At 31.4% G+C, this 21,169-nt stretch overlaps 1 protein-coding gene and 1 long non-coding RNA gene across 3 annotated transcripts; both read right to left on the bottom strand.

Moving 5' to 3' along the window:
- Positions 1-2,611: 2,611 nt before the first annotated feature.
- Positions 2,612-11,377, bottom strand: LOC129880817 (uncharacterized). 2 transcript variants are annotated; one of them, XR_008765498.1, is made up of 3 exons: positions 11,228-11,377; positions 7,897-9,931; positions 2,612-3,346 (listed from the first exon to the last, which is right to left on the bottom strand). It is a non-coding gene; the product is annotated as an uncharacterized LOC129880817 (long non-coding RNA). The 2 variants fall into 2 exon arrangements; XR_008765499.1 differs by having other exon boundaries at positions 9,871-9,931; positions 11,228-11,372.
- Positions 11,378-12,622: 1,245 nt separating this feature from the next.
- Positions 12,623-17,871, bottom strand: LOC129877470 (uncharacterized). Its single transcript, XM_055952979.1, has 3 exons — positions 17,715-17,871; positions 15,906-16,151; positions 12,623-12,775 (listed from the first exon to the last, which is right to left on the bottom strand). Exons 1-3 carry the CDS (start codon positions 17,730-17,732, stop codon positions 12,728-12,730), a joined length of 312 nt encoding a protein of 103 aa, XP_055808954.1. The 5' UTR covers positions 17,733-17,871; the 3' UTR covers positions 12,623-12,727.
- Between the last annotated feature and the right edge of the window lie 3,298 nt (positions 17,872-21,169).

Here is a 21,169-nt window from a genome sequence, read left to right as displayed (position 1 = left end):
TTCTTATTTCTGCGGGTTTTTGTTTTCTTGTTTGCCGCTGCACATCTGATGGCTTAATGCCATCAGATTGTGTATATATATATAATTTATTATTATTATTATTATTATTATTATTATTATTATTATTTATTCCCTTCTTTTTCTTTTCTAAATTAATTATGTACTAAAATGACAAACCCTACTAACCTAATTTATTAAATATAAGAAAAGTGGTATAAGTATTAAATAAATTAACACTTTAGCCTATCAATTAAATTAATTATTTAAAATCACCCATCAATTAATTAAATGAAGTTATCGAATAGTCTAAAATTTACAATTTAAATGTACGGAATGAGTCTTTTATGAAGGAAAGAAGACTCGTTCTCAAAATGACCTAACGGGTCATTACAGTCGAGCCACATGCTCCATGACAGGTATTATAAAACAAAGGGATCGGGCTACACGCTCCGTGGCGGGATATGTATATTGAGGGGACGGGTCACACGCTCTATGGTAGATAACGTGGACAGAAATGTCCTCCATAGGTTCCGAACTGTAATTCAGCAGATTTGTACTGATAGGACAGACATGCATCATCTCATTGCATTGCTGGCATTTTGTTGATATTTGTGAATTCATGTTTACCACTTATTGCTCTGTATATGTTGAATTTGACTTGATATGATTCACTTGATGAGACTACTGATGAGTATTCGTAGACTGTATTATTATTATTTTATAGAGTGTAGAGTTGGGTTGGTTTTATGCAGGTTGTAGTTAAAGAGGTTCGTTTGGAATGACAGGAGTATTTGTATCTATTGAGCTTTGCTTAATTTTAGTTATCCACTTACTGAGTACCGTGTTGTTTGGTACTCACCCCTTGCTTCTACACTTGTGTAGGTTGTGAGCCCGAACCTGCTTGATCTCTTAGTGTTTTCTACCACATCCGAGGCTATCATCTCGAGTGTTGAGGTAGCTGTTATATCCATCTAACGGACACCTCTTGCTCTTTTAATATTTTTTAGTTCTATTCTAGAGACAAAGACGTTGTGACTGTATTTTCTTTCATACTTCGGTAATGTATTAGTGGCTTGTACACCTGACAATCAATCTTGGAGAAGTTTGAGTTTGTTTTACGTGTTTTCAGTTAAGTTAAATTTTGATTCATTTCTTTTTCTTTCATATCTACTTTCCGTTGAGTATTAAACTGACTAGTCTCGATGGATTGAGATGAGTGTCATCATAACCGTGTTTGGATCGTGACACTTGACTTGCTATGAAAAAATTGAACTTGTAGAAAGTTTTATATATAAGGTTTAAAGTGGTGGGATAATGAACAGAAAAAAATAAAAGATTACACAATTCCAAAAGAACAATGCAAAGTCGGTGGATATATATGCAAATTATTCCTTGATCATTTGCTGATACAAAGGCTTTTCACTTGTAATTGCTTTGAAGTCATAATATTTTCCTAGTACAAGTAGAAAAAGAAGCCCACCCCCATCCCTCCCCCACGACCCTAATCTTGATCCTAATTTTATAGTGTCTGAATAGATTATATACAATATTTTTGAGATATCAATTTTTATTTGCTTATCAAATATCGTAGTACGAAATTAAATCACTTATTATTTTTTAAAAAAATATTTGTTTCGTTGATACCAAATACACCCTTAGAAACATTTTTTGAGTTTTTCATATTTGATTGATAAAAAAACATTTATATTTATAAAAATCAAGTGCCACCTTTTATGAAGGCCTGATCACATAAATGTCATTTCATGCTAATTGTCTTCTTGACTTCTCAACCCTTAATACTCCTACCCTACATCCTCAAACCCCCACTTCCATCCCCACCCCCAACCCCACAACCCACCTCAATAATCATAGTAATTTTCTAATTATATGTGTGAAATAATATTTCTGATACTTATTAATAACTAACCAAAAAATTAATTTAAAATCACTTATTTTGTTTTTAGAAAAACGTATTCCTTCATACCAAACATGCCCTAAGGAGAAATCTAGATAATTCTCCAAACTGTTCTTTCGATGATAAATTGACTTTACTTTAGATGGATATTGGAATAAATGCTTTTCAAATATTCCAAACAGCAAATCACATAACAATGAAGGGAAAAAAAAAAGAGTACTACTAATTACTGTGTGTTCTTATCATCAAGCAAGAAGAGAAAATGGTCGGTTTGCTACTTCGAAAGGCCATATATATGATTAGATCTCAATCTTTTTCTTCCGTATAGAGATCAGATACTCCATTTGTTTCAATTTATTTGTGTTACGTTCTTTTTTGATTCGTTTTAAAATAAATAATTTTTTATTTCTTTTGATAATAACTCTTTAAGTCTAACATTTTACGTGACATATTTAAAATCACCATATTAAATAACATTTTTCTAGATTCTACGTAATTTTATTATAGGGAGAGCAAGAAGAAGTGGCCATGTGTGTTTTTCGTGTGCGCACAGGGAACACTCCTGTGCGAACCAAAGGCACAGCACACTTATCTTAATTTGTGCCAAGGCTAACATCTTGTAGATAAGTTGATGTTCTTTTTAATTAAATTCAAATTTTATTATAATAACAATATTATTATAATGGTCTGATTTTCTTCATATATAATTAATTTTTGAGAAAATTAAATTTATGCCCATAAAAAAAAATTACAAACAAATATCTCTTTATAATTCATTCCCCCAAAGCATGCAACTCGCCACTTTCCTTCCTTCTCTCCAAAGCAGGAGACCTTCATGATACCATCACAATATCAATATATACTAACATGGTATCATTAAAGCTTGCTTCAATTCGTAATGATACCACCGCAATATATATATGTATTGTCATGCTATCATTGATGTCTACTTCAATCCTTCAGCAACATTTCCATGATACCATCATGTCACGCTCCAATTTAGGATCGTGACCGGCGCTAAGGGAGAGAATCCCAAAGCAAGCCTTACCAGAATTCTACAGAAAATCGGACAAAGTTTCTTTTGTTTTTGGGCCTATCCTGAAATTTTTTCCTGTCTCAGAAATCAACAACTAACAACAACATTAAAACAAGGCACCACATATATCAATAAACCAACCGCTACGCAGTAATACCAATTCATCTCCAAATACGAAAAATAAGTTTAACACTAGTCACATGACTATAATACGAATGAATAATCATGACTCTACTAGAGAAAGGACAAATGGAGCGACTCTAAGAGTTTTTAAAAGAAAAAGAACCAAAATAACTCAATATCTTCTTGCCACGCGAACCAATGCGGGGCTCACTAGATACTATAAATTTGCGCTCTCTAGTTAATGGAATCCTCGACAATGCCACCTGAATTCTCTGTACAAACATTTAGTGGGGAGTGAGACACTAGCTCAATGAGTAATAACACTTGACCATAACCGTTTTAATAAGGAAAAATCAGAAAACATACTAGTACGATAATCAAAATCATGTAATATAAATGCCTTTTCGAATCAAAATGATGACAATATTCAAATCTTATTTGCCTCATGTAAGCAAAATCAATGTAAACATATAGTAATAAATCCAATAAACACTTTCATATCAAATCTTATATTTTGGAGGTTTCCAAGAATGAATCATGTAATCGGTGTGGCCCCTCATAAAGGAGTCAAATATTCATATCAGTAGATCTCTTCTCGAAGGATATCGGTAACGGTATGCTAGTTCTACCTTCTCACTAGCGAGGGCTATATCGGTAATCTGTAAATACAAGGTGCACCAGGTCTAACGAATCCACCGTTAGGTACGGGATCCATCAAGGTCTACTCCCACTTATACTTTTCTTTATAACTAGTAGAAGCATTTTTCAAATATTACAAGACATTCAAGTTCGTATCAAATCACATTATTTAAAACTTAAACCATAAAAATATATATCAAGATACTTTCTTTCAAGTAAATAGCAAACCCTTTCCATAGTGGTAAATCGTATTTCAATTAACAATAAACAAGTTTTATATAAGTGAGAGCATCTCACATAACCCTTTCAATATCATATTAAGTAAAAGACTTGTCCTATATGGTAACACATTCGCTTTATAAACTTTGTATAAATCATGAGAATTATATAACTGCAAGTTGTGCCAAGATTACTACTCACAATACTCGTATCAAATTACCAAGCTTGTCACTTCAAGCAATCCGTAGGACTTCCTTCAATCAATCTATAATCATATCACAATATTCTCGTGTTACTTCCTTTGTTTAGTCTATTTCATACTAAATCTAGAGTACCCAATCCTTTTTAGACTTTCTATTGCCTGCTAAGTAGATGGATTATATATATCCAGGCCTTGAGTAGTTTAATCAGTACAATAACCCCATAATTTATGCTAATTTACCCATTTTATTCATCTATCGGTAATCCAAAGCAATCTTTATTGTCCAGTTACTCATCTCTTGTCACTAAATTTCAACACCTAAAGTAAATTACCTAGAGTAAGAGTCTTGGCAAGGTCGTAGATGAACATTAGAACAAATATTTACATCGAATCTTGAGAATTTAACAATTTCTCTATCTCTTTAATCTATATTTTCTTAAACTCTCCACCTCAATTCTATAGCCATGGAATCAATAAATCGAAGCTATAACTAAGTTTGGAAACTTACCTTCTTCTGCTTCTCTCCTTAGTTTCGAATCTAACCTTTTAACTTTTTTTTTACTCTTCTTCGTTAGTCTACCGGAAAGCAGAGTCAGCAACTTGTATTTTTTTTTCTTCCAGTTGTGCGCAAACTTTTTTTTCCCCTTAATTCCTATTTTTGTTTTGCATTTGTAGCAGTGTTGCCTCTATCTGTTTTGGGCTTTAGCCCATTCACCTTATATTGTTTTTGGTAAAGCTAATAACAAATGTGCCGTTAATATTAGGGGTATTACATTCTCCCCACGTTAAGAAATTTGGTCCCCGAATTTAAATAAGTGTATAGCTGTGGGAGAAAACAAGTGAGGATACTTGACTCGCATGTCATTCTCTGATTCCCAAGTAGCATTTTTAACGGTGTGATTTCTCCAGAAGACTTTTACGGACACAATTTCTCTTGATCTTAACCTTCTTACTTGTCTGTCGACAATAGCCATTGGTTCCTCTTCATACGTTAAATTCTTATCAATCTGAACAGTCGGTGCCTCAAGAACGTGAGAGGGGTCCGATATATATCTTCTTAACATAGAAACATGGAATACTGGATGGATGAAAGACATATCAGGAGGAAATGCCAAATGATACGCATATCTTCTTAACATAGAAACAGTCGGTGCCATAGCTTTCTGTACCAAGTAAGGTCCCAACACATTAGCCTCTCCAACTTCAAACCACCCTATAGGAGAACGACATCGCCTACCATATAAGGCTTCATATGGTGCCATCTAAATGCTTGATTGAATGTTATTATTATAGACAAATTCAGCTAAGGCAAGTAAGCATCCCAACTACCTCCAAAATCAAGGATGCAAGCTCTCAGCATATCCTCTAAGATTTGTATGGTGCGTTCAGACTGTCCTTCTGTCTGTGGATGAAATGTAGTGCTAAGATCTACTCTCGTACCTAATGCTTCTTGGAAAGATCTCTAAAAATGTGAAGTGAATTGTGACCTTCTATCAGAGATGATGGATATCAGAACTCCGTGAAGTCGAACAATTTCATTCATAAAGATCTGGGCATATCTCATTCCACTAGTAGTCTTTATCGATAAGAAGTGTGTTGATTTTGTTAGTCGGTATACAATCATCCATACAGATTCATAACCCCTAAGGGTTCATGGTGGACCAACCACAAAATCCATAGTAACTCTTTTCCATTTCCACTCTGGAATTTGGATCTCCTGTAGTAATCCTGTGGGTCTTTGATGCTCTACTTTAATCTTTTGACAAGTCAAACAGCTAGAAACAAAGTTAGCAACATCTTTCTTCAAACCTTTCCACCAATACAATTGCTTCAGGTCGTGATACATTTTAGTGGAATTAGGGTGTATAGTGTATCTGGAGTTGTGAGCTTCCTCGAGAATAACTCGTCTTAACCTACCCATGTCTGGTACACATAATTGATTTCCTAGTCGAAGCATACCATCACTATCAACAGTCATCTTCTTACTTTTATCAGCTATGACCTCTCGATATCTGCAAAGTTGCCCATCCTCATATTGAGTAGCCTTAATGCGCTCTACTAATGAAGATTTAGCTTGCACACATGCTAGTAATGTCCCTGAATTTCCCACGCTGATTCTAACACCTGAGCCTTCAAGTTTTTGTATATCCTTTGCCAACTATCTCTTTTTAAGAGCTATATGTGCTAAACTGCCCATAGATTTTCTGTTCAAAGCATCAGCCACAACATTGGCCTTTCCAGGATGATATAAAATAACACAATCATAATCCTTAGGTAGCTCCATCCACCGACGTTGTCAAAGGTTTAGATCTTTCTGCTGAAAAATATACTTTAAGCTCTTATGGTAGGTATATATCTCGCAAGTCTCGACGTATAAATAATATATCAAAATATTAAGAGCAAATATCACTACGGCTATCTCCAAATCATGTGTAGGATAGTTCTTCTCATGCTTCTTCAACTGCCTTGAAGCATAAGCAATAACACGACCATTTTGCATAAGAACACATCCTAATCCCACTCTAGATGCATCACAATATACAGTGAATCCTCCAGAACCCGATGGTAAGGCTAATATTGGTGCTGTTGTCAAACATGTTTTGAGTTTTTCGAAGCTCTGCTCATATTCTTCTGTCCAGCAAAAATTCACCTTTTTCTGTGTTAGCTTGGTTAATGGGGCTGCTATTCTAGAGAAATTTTGCACAAAACACCTATAGTAACATGCAAAACCCAAAAAGCTGTGAATCTCTATAGGCGAAGAAGGTCTAGGCCATTTCTGTACAACTTCTGTCTTTTTAGAATCCACTGTGATTCCCTCTTTGGATACAACATGCCCCAGAAATGCTACTGAGTCTAGATAAAATTCGCACTTTGAGAACTTAGCATAAAGCTTATGTTCTCGCAAGGTCTGTAACACGGTCTTCAAATGATTCTCTTGTTCTTTCTGGCTACGGGAGTATATCAGGATATCATCAATAAAACACTATTACAAACATGTCTAGGAACAACCTGAACACCCTATTTATTAGGTCCGTGAATGCAGCTGGAGCATTGGTTAACCCGAAAGGCATCACAAGAAACTCATAGTGCCCGTATCGAGTTCTGAATGTAGTCTTGGAAATATCTTCTTCCCTGATTCTGAGATGATGATAGCCAGACCGAAGATCAATCTTTGAAAAGTGGACAGCTTCTTACAATTGATCAAATAAGTCCTCTATACGAGGTAAAGAATACTTATTACATATCGTTACCTTGTTTAGCTGCCTCTAATCGATGCACATTCTTAGAGACCCATCTTTCTTCTTTGGTGTCCCTTACCATAGCTAATAGACCTATGCAACCTTTCTTTAGTAATCTCTGAGCCTTCACAAGAGATATAATTTTACTAACCTCTAGGACTTGACAACCATTAAATACAAAAATAGGCTCATTGGGTATCTCAAACCTAACTATCTTCGCATAGCAATCGACTGTAGCATGGAAAGAAGATAACCAATCCATTCCCACTAACACATCAAAGTCAATCATATTAAGCACAATTAGGTTAGCTAGAGTATTTTAACCCTCAACTCCAATTTGGCAATCACGATACACATATTTGATTTACAAAGAATCTCCTACAGGAGTAGCAACAAGTAAAGGATGATTCAACATCTCCGACTGTCTAGCAAACTTCAAAGCAAAGTATGATGACACATAGGAGTGGGTAGATCCAGGATCAATCAAAGCATGTGCATCAAATGAACAAACTGAAAAGAATACCTGTAACTACTGCATTTGAAGCCTGAGCATCCTGTCTAGTGAGTGCAAAAACTCTTGCCTGGCCTCTACCACCATTTCCCTATCCTTGATTTCCAGCAACACAATCTCCAGCACCTTGAACCCTATTTCCTGAAGCATTTCGAGTAGTCTGAGTAGGCGCAGCTATCTGAGCAGGAGTCTGGGTGGAATTTTTCGGAGGTAGAGGACAATCTCTAAGATGATGCCCCAACTGACCGAAAACACCCTCATGTTAAAACACGACACTAGGCTACATGTGATCTGCCACAGGTAGGACAAGATGGAGCAGTGGCATACAATTTCCTAAAATTACGATGTCCTTGTGATGATGGTGGTTCTTGAGTACCCTATTTATGATTTGGCCGGTATGTGGACTGTGAAACTGTATCAATTCCTTCCTGAGAGCCTTGTTGTTGTCTTTTCTGATAACCTGTTTTGTGACTTGTACTACGATTGCCGCCGAAAAAAACCCCTATCTTGGCCTTCTTACGTGCATCAAAGGCTTCTCGCTTTTCACGACCCTTGTTTTCAATCTTTCTAGCAAGTTCAACTACACCCGAGTAGGTCAACGTACTCATATTTAGGGCTACTTCATTGAATAAATGACTAACCAATCCACTCATGAACCTCTGAACTCTAGTTGCTTCATTGGGTACTAAGTAAGGGACATATCTAATCAGTTTGCAGAATTTGGTGTTATAGGTTGACACATCCATATCCGAAATCTGTACCAACCTCTCAACCTGAGTTGCATATTTTTGCATCAGACTGTCAAGAAGAAAAGAATCCATGAGTAACTTAGTGAACTCATCCAACTTTAGTGGTGTTGCTCCAGCAGGTCGACCTAGCAATACGATCTCATACCATGTATTAGCCATGTCCTCAAGTTAGTAAGTCACAAGACCCACAGCTCTCTCACTAGAATATCCTAGCGCCCGTAACGCCTTGAATGTCCTATTTAGGAAATCTTGAGGATCAACTGAACTATCAGAACCTGTGAACCTTGGTGATTTCAACTTCAAGAACTCTTGCAAGGATACTTCTTTATTTCCAAAAGTGTAAGTCCATGCAAGAGCCTGAAGTGGTGCCTGTGTCTGATCAGGTGCCTGAAGTTGTGCCTAACCAACCCTATCCTGTCTGTCCATTCTATCGACCAAACCCATGATGACCCTCTACATGGAGTTGAGTGCTTCAGTAGTAGCATTCTCATGTAATGGTGGAGGTACACTAGCACTCATTTCAAGAGTGACTTTTCTTGAAATTCTAGTAGTGGTAGTGCGATTTCCTGTGGTGGCACTACGACCCCTACCTCGACCTATTCTGCGTGATCCGCCCCTTCCCCTAGCCGAGGAAGTTGGCTGCCTAGCCGAGGTAACTTTAGGTGTCTAAGGAACACTTGTCGTAGCTCTGTCATTAGATAATCAAGTTCGAGTCATCTGGTTAACAAATCAAATGATGTTAGATTCATCTAGTTGTCTTAAACGTAACACACGTCCTCGCAGAATCACGATTATAGGAATGGCCGGCAACATAACCATAATTGAGATTCTACTAACAACGTGTGCTCCATAAGTCACAAGAATAACCTAAGTTATGATACCAACTTTGTCATGCCCCAATTTAGGATCGTAACCGACGCTAAAAGGGAGAATCCCAAAGCAAGCCTTACCAGAATTCTATAGAAAATCGGGCAAAGTTTCTTCTATTTTTGGGCCTATCCTAAATTTTCTTTCCTGTCTCAGAAATCAACCACACTAACAACAACACTAAAACAAGGCACCACATCCATCAATACATCAACCACTACGTAGTAATACCAATTCATCTCCAAATACGAATGAATAATCATGACTCTACTAGAGAAAGGACAAATGGAACGACTCTAAGAGTTTTTAAGAGAAAAGGAACCAAAACAACTTAATAACTTCTTGCCACGCGAAGCAATGCGGGGCTCACCAGATACTATCAATTCGCGCTCTCTAGTTAATGGAATCCTCTCCAATGCCACCTGAATTCTCTGTAAAAACATTTAGTGGGGGGTGAGACGCTATCTTAGTGAGTACTAATACTTAACCACAACCATTTTAATAAGGGACAAGTTAGAAAACATGCTAGTACGATAATCAAAATTATGTAATAAATGCCTTTTCAGAGCAAAATGATGAAAATACTCAAATCTTATTTGCCTCATGTAAGCAAAATCAATGTAAACATATAGTAATAAATCCAATAAACACTTTCATATCAAATCTTATATTTGGGAGGTTTCCAAGAATGAATCATGTAATCGGTGTGGCCCCTCATAAAGGAGTCAAATATTCATATCAGTGGATCCCTTCTCGAAGGATATCGGTAACAGTATGCTTGTCTACCTTCCCACTAGCGAGGGCAATATCGGTAATCTGTAAATACAAGGTGCACCAGGTCTAACGAACCCGCCTTTAGCTACGGGATCCATCAAGGTCTACTCCCACTTATACTTTTCTTTATAACTAGTAGAAACATTTTTCAAATATTACAAGACATTCAAGTTCTTATCAAATCACATCATATAAAACATAAACCATAAAAATATATATCAAGATACTTACTTTCAAGTAAACAGCAAATCCTTTCCATAATGGTAAATCATATTTCAATTAACAATAAACAAGTTTTATATAAGTGAGAGCATCTCACATAACCCTTTCAATATCATATTAAGTAAAAGACTTGTCCCATATGGTAACACATTCGCTTTATAAACTTTGTATAAATCATGAGAATTATAAAAATGCAAGTTGTGCCAAGATTACTACTCACAATACTCGTATCAAATTACCAAGCTTGTCACTTCAAGCAATCCGTAGGACTTCCTTCAATCAATCTATAATCATATCACAATATTCTCGTGTTACTTCCTTTGTTTAGTCTATTTCATACTAAATTTAGAGTACCCAATCCTTTTTAGACTTTCTATTGCCGGCTAAGTTGATGGATTATATATATCCAGGCCTTGTGTAGTTTAATCAGTACAATAACCTAATAATTTAGGCTAATTTACCCATTTTATTCATCTAATTCGGTAATCCAAAGCTATCTTTATTGTCAAGTTACTCATCTCTTGTCACTAAATTTCAACACCTAAAGTAAATTACCTAGAGAAAGAATCTTGGCAAGGCCGTAGATGAACATTAGAACAAATATTTACATCGAATCCTAAGAATTTAACAATTTCTTTATTTCTTTAATCTTTATTTTCTTAAGCTCTCCACCTCAATTCTATAGCCATGGAATCAACAAATCGAAGCTACAACTAAGTTTGGAAACTTACCTTCTTCTGCTTCTCTCCTTAGTGTCGAATCAAAGCTTTTAACTTTATTGTTTTTCTCTTCTTCATTCGTCTACTGGAAAGCAGAGGCAGCAGCTTGTTTTTTTTTTTTCTTCCAGTTGTGCGCAAACTTTTCTTTTCTCTTAATCCCTATTTTTGTTTTATATTGTAGCAGCGTTGCTGCCATCTGTTTTGGGCTACAGCCCATTAACCTTACATATTTTTTTTTTGTAAAGTTAATGACAAATGTGCCCTTAATATTATGGGTGTTATACATCATATACTGATATAGTATCATTAAAGATTTTTTGATATAATCAGTAATACTTTTTAAATCATGTATGATACCATTGCAGTATGTGAATATACTGGTGTGTTAGCACTAAGATTTTTTTCATTCATTCACAAAACTACTCAGTTATTAATGATAAACGCGAATTGGGCCTTGACTAAAGGGGTATCTCAGGCATAAATTTGGAACAAATGGGGTATTTTTTGAAATTACTTTAGGATGAGGCAATTCCGGGTTGTTACTTTTAATCTGAATCTATTTTATGTATGTTTTCCTTAATTTTTTATGTTATATTTTATTTTTCTATAACAATATTTTACCTATAATAATAATAATTACATTCATTATAGTGGTACACTCTTTATTATGATCAAATTACCCTCTATAATTGTCATACTCAAATATTATGTATGTAGAAATATATTAAGTGTAAAAATAAAATATTGAAAATTTGTGGTAATCATAATTGGTATGTGTTTAGTATAATGGAAAATGTTTTCTTAAAAATAGGTGATTTTTTTACTTATTATCTGATTAAAATTGAAAAAATCTTAACTCAAGCCATTGTTACTGTTTTTAGATTGGAAATAGAAATAATATCGGTTACTTCATAATTTAATGGAGTATGAAGATTTGATAAAAACATATCAACTCCCCAAAACATAGAAATAATTTTCCTTCTAATTAAAAAAAAAGTTGTTGGGTGTGCGATTTGAACCCCACGGATCAGAATCTTGAATCTGGCTCCTTAAACCAACTCGGCCATCTCAACACATGCAATTATTAAACTTGCATATCAATTTTGTAATAATCAGCTCTGAAAGATCATCTAAACTAACTAACAAAATTTATTTACTTATTTTTTCCGACTCACCGTATAACCAAAAGGTCATGAGATCAAATTTCATTCATACAAAAAGTATTTGAAGAAATAATCAAATACATGCAAGTTTAATCAATCTGGACATCATCATTATAAAAAAAATTGTTGGATGAAGTTGTGGATAAAACAAAGCAATCATCACTACCACTTGATTCGTGTTCTTGATAAACAATTGTCATTGATCATCAAAATGTGAAAAAGACAAGAATATTAATTTCCTTTTTCTAAAAACAATTCAAAACGTGGGGAATGAAATCAACTTATATATTAATATATATTGGTACATGTATATCATTACATAGAACACCAAAATCAATCTCATGTATCTTCAAGCTTTCACACAGCAATTGAAGTAACTGAAAATGCTTTTCCTTGTCTGTCAAAAATGAAAAATTAGAAATAAAAAGAATGTAAAAACAACAAAAGTTTAGGTGCAAATTTTCACTATGGATTTATACCAATAGAAAATAGAAATATTAGGATTAATGAAGACTATATAATTAATACTATACATGAAATAGTGGTAAGGTGTGCGTACATTCTATCTTTTTCAGACCCCACGTGTGGAATTTCACTGGGTATGTTGTTGTTGTTGTTGTTGTTGTGTTTCACGTATGTTAAGTTATAATACCATCTAGTATCTCAAACTTACTCATCTGACTTATCTAGATTCGCATTGTGTTGAATCCATAAAGGAGTAAAAAATTTCTATCAGGACATGTTTGAATTAAAGGAGACGAATGCCTTCTATATAAGTTGATCATTCTGCCCACTAATGGACAATGAGAAGGTGGAAGCGAACTAATCAAAAATCCAAATTTTTTGACTGACCTCTTCATAATCCATTCAATAAAATTGGAGATGTTTGGAACCAATCTTCTGAAGTACAAATAGCACAAGCAAAGTCGGAAACAAGTTTTTTAAAAATGAGAAAAATTACTTGCCTAATAAAAGTAAAAACAAATTTCACTAGTGACATTCTACAATAATCGTGTCCTCTCCACCTTCCAACACACCTCATATTCACTTCCATCCCCTTGTCCCCATCCCTACCACCCCACACCCCTACTCCTCACATCTACCTCCCATAGTAATTATCTATATTAAATACAAATATTTTTAGAATAAAAAAATTTACTTAATATAATTTTTGTTTTACTTGTAAAAATTAAAATGGTGTTAGATTTTATGGATTTTTTTTTGGAGCTAACAAAGAAGACAATAATGGTGAATTTTGTTACCCACGTGAGGTTCACAACTAAATTTTATATTTTTTAAAAAAATATAAATCTCTAAGATTTAGGATAAAGAAATAAAATAAACACTTTTTATTATATATTAAGAACCATTTCAATCAAGTGAAATATATTAAAAAGGATCAAAAGACTTTTATTATAAATTAATGACCATGTCAATGAAATGAAATATATTTAAAGATAAAAAAACATTACCCATACCTTAAAAACCAATGTGAACATTTTCTCCTAAAATTTCAACACTTGTTCAACCATTTTTTTCTGCACAAGAGAAGTTGCTTATCCAAATAAGGCATTGCAAACTTCACTTTCTTGCAACTTGTATACATCTTTCATGTGATATTGTACTTATACAATGACCACATGATCAACATCATTGAAAGGAAATCCACAAGTGAGAACAACAAAGTGTAATTATATAAGTGGTCGGAAAAGAATAAGATATAGGTAAACCTTAGTTTGATGACGCATTTAGAATTTTTACTGATGAAGTTCAAAATAATAAAATTATGTACCACGAATTTGAACTTGAAATCTCAAGGTGAATTCTGAACCTCTTAAACCACAAAATCAGTATGTGGTCTTATATTTAAGGGATTTCTAAATTTATATATGTATATAATAAATTAATAAAAAATTACATTTTATTTATACAATGTAATTTTGTCGAGGGGGCTGGGTGAATATCCTCCCTCGTCCTTGGACCTTATCCCTACCTTTGTGAGGTAGAGAGGTTGTTTCCAATACCTCGACTCAAAAAATAATAATTTCAAAGCATGAAAAATAGGATAACGAAATACAAAGCAAATGAAATAGCCGATAGTACCAACCATCCTCTCTAGAAAATTGCATTGAATAAATATGTTAAAAAATAGAGATAAGTGTCAAAAACACACCTAAACTATCCCTCTTTTTTTAGTTTCATACCTAAACTATAGGGAGTGTGGTTTCATATCTAAACTATAGGGAGTGTGAGTTTCATACCTAAACTATAAAAAATGTGAGTTTTATACATAAACTATCACTTCTCAGTTTAAGAAACACACCACTCTCTATTCTCTCTATTTTCTAAAAAATTTTTGTCACATGGCTAAAATATTTTATATTGACAAAAATTAAATAAACTATTAATATTAGTTAAAAGTTAAAACTAAAGTATTTCTATCTCCAAAAAAGAAATTATTTTTTAAAAAAATGAAATTACTTTTTTTAAAAAGTTATTTTTCTCACTCATGTGTATGTATCTAACACAAAACGAGAAAAAAAATTGGAAGCGAAAGATTAAGTGTGGTGGGGTAGAATTTTTTTAAAAAAAATATATAAAAATAATATCTAAATTATTATTTGAAGGGGTAGGGGAAGATGAAGTAAGAATTTTTTTTAAAACTTTTATAAAATAAATTTAGAAAAAAAAATAAAACAAAAAAAATTGGGGGGGGGAGGGGGAAGTATGGTGAGAAAAAATGGAGTGGGTAATAAAAATATTTTATATTTTTTTGTATTTTTTTTGAGGGTGGATAGTGATACATTAATATTTAATTTTAACTAATTCTAAGAATTTATTTAATTTTTGTCTAGGTGGAATATTTTGTCTATGTGGAGTGTGATGTGACAATTTTTTTAAAATGAAAGAAAGAGTGTAGCACACACATCATGGTGAGAGTGGAATAAAAGAGAGAGGTGTGTTTTTCAAACTAAGAAGTGATAGTTTAGGTGTATGAAACTAGAAATAGTTTAGGTGTATTTTTGACACTTATCTCTAAAAAATATTTAAATAGTTATCTCAAATTATTTGTTATTTTAGAAGTCCAAGATAAAATTAATTATTTTCTTTTTCATTTTATCTTTAATAGAGTACTTAGTAATTGTTCTTGAAAACTATAAAAACTTCAATTATGGAATAATGACATATAAATAGAGTAAATATTCAATGAGGAGAAAATTATATCTTAAGACATAAATAAATTAAAGGTAAGATAGTCAAAAAAAATTATTCATATCAAATATAGGCGGGTCGAATATTTTATCCGTTTTCACCTTACTCATTTTTTATCTACCCATATTTGATTCAACCCGCTCATTTGTCATCCCTAGTCAAAACTCTTCTTAATTAATGTTATCAATGAACATATAAAAGAGAAACACGACAGATAATTTGAGACAGAAAGTTGCATTCAAACCAAAAATGATGCAGCACAAGTCCAAGCAAAAACAAGAATGTATAAATAAATTAATGTCACAAAATCTTACAGTTGGAGAATGTTTTTGATGGTAACTTTGATCATTGCTTTGGGCTGAATGGCTTGTATTCACATTATTATTATTATTATTTGTAGTTGAGATGGAATTGAATTCTTCCTCATTTCCAAGACTAGCTCTTGATTTGTTTTGTTTCCTATTTTCTCTTATTTTTGTGAAATCCATTGAGTAGTCTGGCAATGCTCCTTTTTGATCCCAGTCCCCAAATTGTGGCACAGATAGCCATGGTGTTGCCTTCTGTAAATTCACAAAATTTTGGTCAATGGCTTATCAACAAAATTATCGGTGGACAACAGGGTTGTTTGGATGGTAAGCACTTTTGCTGTAATAAAAAAGATATTAGTGATATTAGTTATTACTGCAAAAATATTTAGCAATATTTGAGTACTTAAGATCAATACCTCCGGGATCACTAAAGTTTTAAATGACATTTATATAGAGTGTTGATTAAAAATACTCATATTATATTAATGTCACTCAATAAAATATAACGGCAATAATTAATATATTGCCGTAAAATTCTTTCACTTGGAAGAGGGTTAGTCTCAATGTTAATGAAAGAGTTTGATTTGATGCTCTTCGAAAAGAGCAAAATAGCTGTGGATGCGGAATTAGCACTACCCTATTTTCATCCCCTATCTCACCTTCTTTTTCTATATCGACGTTGTCATTTGGTCACTAACGATCTAATTAGTCATAGTTTTCTTCATCAGAGGGTTGTAGTGCCTTCACCTCCTATCTTTTGTAAAAAAAAATGATTTACAAAATTTGTGTCAAAATATTTGATCGCTTTGAAAAAATAAAAAAGTATTCAAATTCATCATAGAATTGTGTGCAAGTTATTTACCCTTTATTAATATTTCAAAATATTTGACGTTTTAAAAAAAATAAAAAAAAGTATACAATTTATCACGCCAAAGTGATAAACAAGTCGTATATTGTATACTCCACTTATTCTTTAGCTTATCACATCACTAATAAATTTATTAATTAGAAAATATTAACAAAAACATAATGTGTATTATATGGTCCAGCTGTAACAGCTAATTACATTGTATAACTTTTTCCCTTCAATTGACCTTTGCATTTTCAAATTTTCTGTGCGATTTAGCTGACAATTCAAAGTCTAATTTTGACTAAACGTGAACCACAAAAAAATATTTTAAAAAATAGATTTAAATTGAAGGAAAAAAAAAGAAAATTATAGTCATGACACCCATAACTTCTCAGACAACCCTAGAAGAAGAGAATGCAGGAAAAACAATGTTGAATAATTAGGAAATTATTCATATAACTATAGAAGATTAAAATTACACCATACATATGTAATTATTGAATAATTAGGGGGGAAAAACAATAAGGACAAGAAAGGAAACCCAAAAGTTTAGTAGAGCTATAGGCGGAGCTAGGGGGCGCAAGAGGACTGACGAAAAAATACATTAATACATAGAGCTCAATTATTTTTTAATGCGCATACAAAATATAGTCAAAAATCGATTCGCATATGATGTTAATATCAAGACAATAAATATAAAGTCATGTGTGCTTTATATAAACATTTATGACAGAACTATGGTTAAATAAGAGTAGTATATATTTTATATTATTGTTATAATTAAATTATTTGATTTGATATAAATAATCGTATGTGAATAAATATAGCTCTAGAGAAAAATAGGATTTAAAAAAAAAAAAAAAAGTTCCAACTCTAAATTCCTACCGAATAAGAAGCAAAACTTGAGGTGGGGAAAGAGTAAAGAATATAAAATATAACAAAAGATAGATTATTTTTTGTTTTACCTCTTTATGATCTTCCATTGCAAGCCAAACAATTTCAAAGTATTCTGAAGTTAAATTTATATGAAAAAAGGCAAGAACTTTATTAATGGTGTAGAGAAGTTGACAGCAAAAGGGGAAGGAGAAGCTATATTTTGGGGTGTTGTGTTGGTTATCAAGAAGTAAGATGGTATAAAAAGAAATGGAAGAAAACAAGTAGGGCCTTTGGTTATGTCTAAATACCAACTAAAGGGTGTGTTCAGTACTACTATAGTTATCGTGGGGTGATAAATATTTTTTCATTCTTAATTAGAAGTCTCGAATTTGAATTTATCTGATTATGGAGTCGTCTTTGTTAAAGAGTGTTTTACCTCCAATGTCGAACTTTTTGACTTAAACCCGTATTTAGTCGAATTTCAATGCGATAACAGAAGATCAAATAGAAAACAAAAAAAAGGGTGTGTTCGATATCAAGGAAAATATTTTCCATTGAAAGTATTTTTTTTTTAGAAAAATAAATGAATCTTTATTGATGTTTTTGTAGTTTTTAGGTAAAAATTATTATCTTAAAAATATTTGTATATAAATTTAAATAAATATTACGAGAGACATGGGTGTGTGAGGTGGTGAGGAAAGATCCTACGTACTTGGGGTGAAGATGACATATGTTGTAGAGTGGGAAAAACACAATTGCTTTGAAATATCACTTATGAAACTTATTTTTTCTCCATATACTACAAAAGTCATATATCTCATTTTGAAGTGTTTTTTAGAAAAAAATATTTTTTAAAATTTGACCAATTGAATATTAGAAAATAAAACATACTCCCTCCGTTTCTATTTATTTGTCAAATTTTTGACTTGGCATACCTATTAAGAAAACAATAATTGGTATAGTGAGTTTATCATTTTACCCTTATTAATTGATAGATTTGTAAACATATTTACTCACTTAAATGTATAATAGAAAGAAAAAAAAATTCTTTATTAAATTGTCAAAATTGACAAGTAAAGAAAAATTAAATTAAAAAAATATTTGACAAGTAAATAAAAACGGAGTGAATATGTCAAAAAATATTTTACTCCATATCGAACACTATAAATTGCCGTTGGATTTTAAATTTCACAAAAAGGTCTTTACTTTTTGAACTTTTGTCTTTTTGTCCCCTTTTTCTTGCCGCATTGATTTGAATCTAGATTTGAATATTATGATTTAAATTTAAACTTCTACAATAACCGTGTGGATGTATTATTTAAAATTTATATTTATAAACTTTGATAAAAAAATTAAACATAATTTAATTATTCAATATCCGAACATCCTAATATATACTATATTAAAAGAACGAAGATCTTAATAATATTGTTTGAACTTTTTAGACTTTATTTTAGATAAAATTATTTTTTACTATTTTTCTCAAATAATTATTATCCTAATATTTAAGACTTTAAAATTAATTAAAGTTATAGCTATTAAATCTTTACTTATTTATAAAAAGTAAGAACTCCTAATATTTAGACTTTAAAACTAACTACAATTTGACTTCTTAAATCAATCATTATTTGATTTTAATGGAAAATTTCACTATTTAAGACTCTATTAAAATATACCTTATAAAATATATCTCCATAATTTTCGTATATATATAATCTATATTTATGGAGTCAAGTTAACAAACATTAAATTAAAAAATAATGACAACTAATGGTTACTAAAAAATTAATATGTGTATGTGATTAATTTTGTTCCATCTAGAATTCTTCATATATGTATATTTATTATGTGTTCTTTTTAAACATCTTTTTTTATTTTGTTTAAGATTAGATTTTTTTTTTGTTTGATTTTTTCTTTTACAGCAAAAAATTATATTGATAATGTTTGATTTGTTTTGCATTAATTTTGTAGGTATCTTGAAGATGGTTGACGATGATAACTCATCACAAAGATCATGAGGTTGGTTGGTTTTATGCTCTATTTCCTTAACTTAGTAATTGGATGCCTTTTTACATAAATTCCTTTCAATTAAAGAGGAAGATGTGAAAAATTTGTTGTTTGGTAACCAGATGGATGTAAGGAGTTGTGTCTTTTTATTTCATATTGAGAATTCGATAGATTTATAATACAATTAATTCAAACAATATCTTATTTAAAAAATATGAATTTGTTATATAATTTTTCTTTGGTTATCTGCCAACAGAAACAAATAATAAGGAAGCCATGGGTGAAGCTCAGTCTTGCAAAACTCATCTATTATTTACTATTTTTCTTAGATAATTGTCATTTAATTATTATTATTATTATTATTATTATTATAATAATATTTAGAATTTTGAAATTAATTAAAAATCTTTACTTATCTTAAAAAGATACGAACTCCTAATATTTAGTAATTTAAAATTGATTAAAATTTTACTTTTTAAATATTTTCTTATTTTATTCGAAGCAAATCCTGATTTCAATTTGTAATCATAAGGATTTTTACTTTTAAACTAAGATTTCGTATGGTTTTTTAGTAAAAAAAAATAATATAAAAAAGTCAAAGTGTGGAATATTAAATATTTTAATATATAACTTTCTACGGAAAGGATTTATATAAAGAATAATTTACTGATTTTTAAATTTAAATTCTCAATAATAGGAGTTTCTTATAATAAGGAAGTTTTTAATAACCAGAATTTTAATTTAAAAGAAAAATATATTTTAAAAATTAATAAGTATTAAAATATATGATGAGAGGTATGGGAAAAAATTAATAATTAAGGAGTTTTGAAATATATGGTAAGATGTATTAGGAGAATTAATAATGAAAGAGTTTTAGAATTTATGGTAAGAGGAAAATATATTTAAAAATTAAGGAGTTCTAAAATATAGGGTAAGAGGTATTAGAAAAATTAATAATTAAGGAGTCGTAAAATAATATGGAAAGAGAAAATATATATTTAAAAAATTAAGGATTCATAAATTAATATGGAAAGAGAAAAATATATTTAAAAAATTAAGGAGTCGTAAAATATATAGAAAGAGGTAAGACATATGGTAAGAATTCTAAGATTTTAATTTCTCTCATCAACATGTATGTATTTTTTTTTATTCTTAAGTTATTTATTATTAGATAAGATTCGAAAATATGGTGAAATGATAATATTTTATTTTACGTTCTATCATTTTTATTTTTCAGTTGATTTAAAAAAGAATTATTTTTCATTAGTATTTTTTATGTGTCAGTACTATTAGTTATGGAAGTCAAGTTGGATGAAAGAGTTAAATCTAAGATAAATGTATCAATTTATATACCAGATATAAGGTGAAGTCTCTTGGCAGAACGACAAAATTTAGTTCACTTCATTCAATTTTGTTCTTTAATCAGTAATGTGATGATGAGTTATCATGCTCCTCTTTAAGTACACTTTTTATCTTAAAAATTTTATGTTATTTAAAAAAAAAAAATACTTAATGATATAACGTACACACAATAATT

The sequence above is a fragment of the Solanum dulcamara genome, chromosome 2, assembly GCF_947179165.1.
Source record: "Solanum dulcamara chromosome 2, daSolDulc1.2, whole genome shotgun sequence".
NCBI lineage: Eukaryota > Viridiplantae > Streptophyta > Magnoliopsida > Solanales > Solanaceae > Solanum > Solanum dulcamara.
The sequence above is the reverse complement of the archived record's forward strand: the minus strand, read 5'-3'. Positions and strand labels throughout refer to the sequence as shown.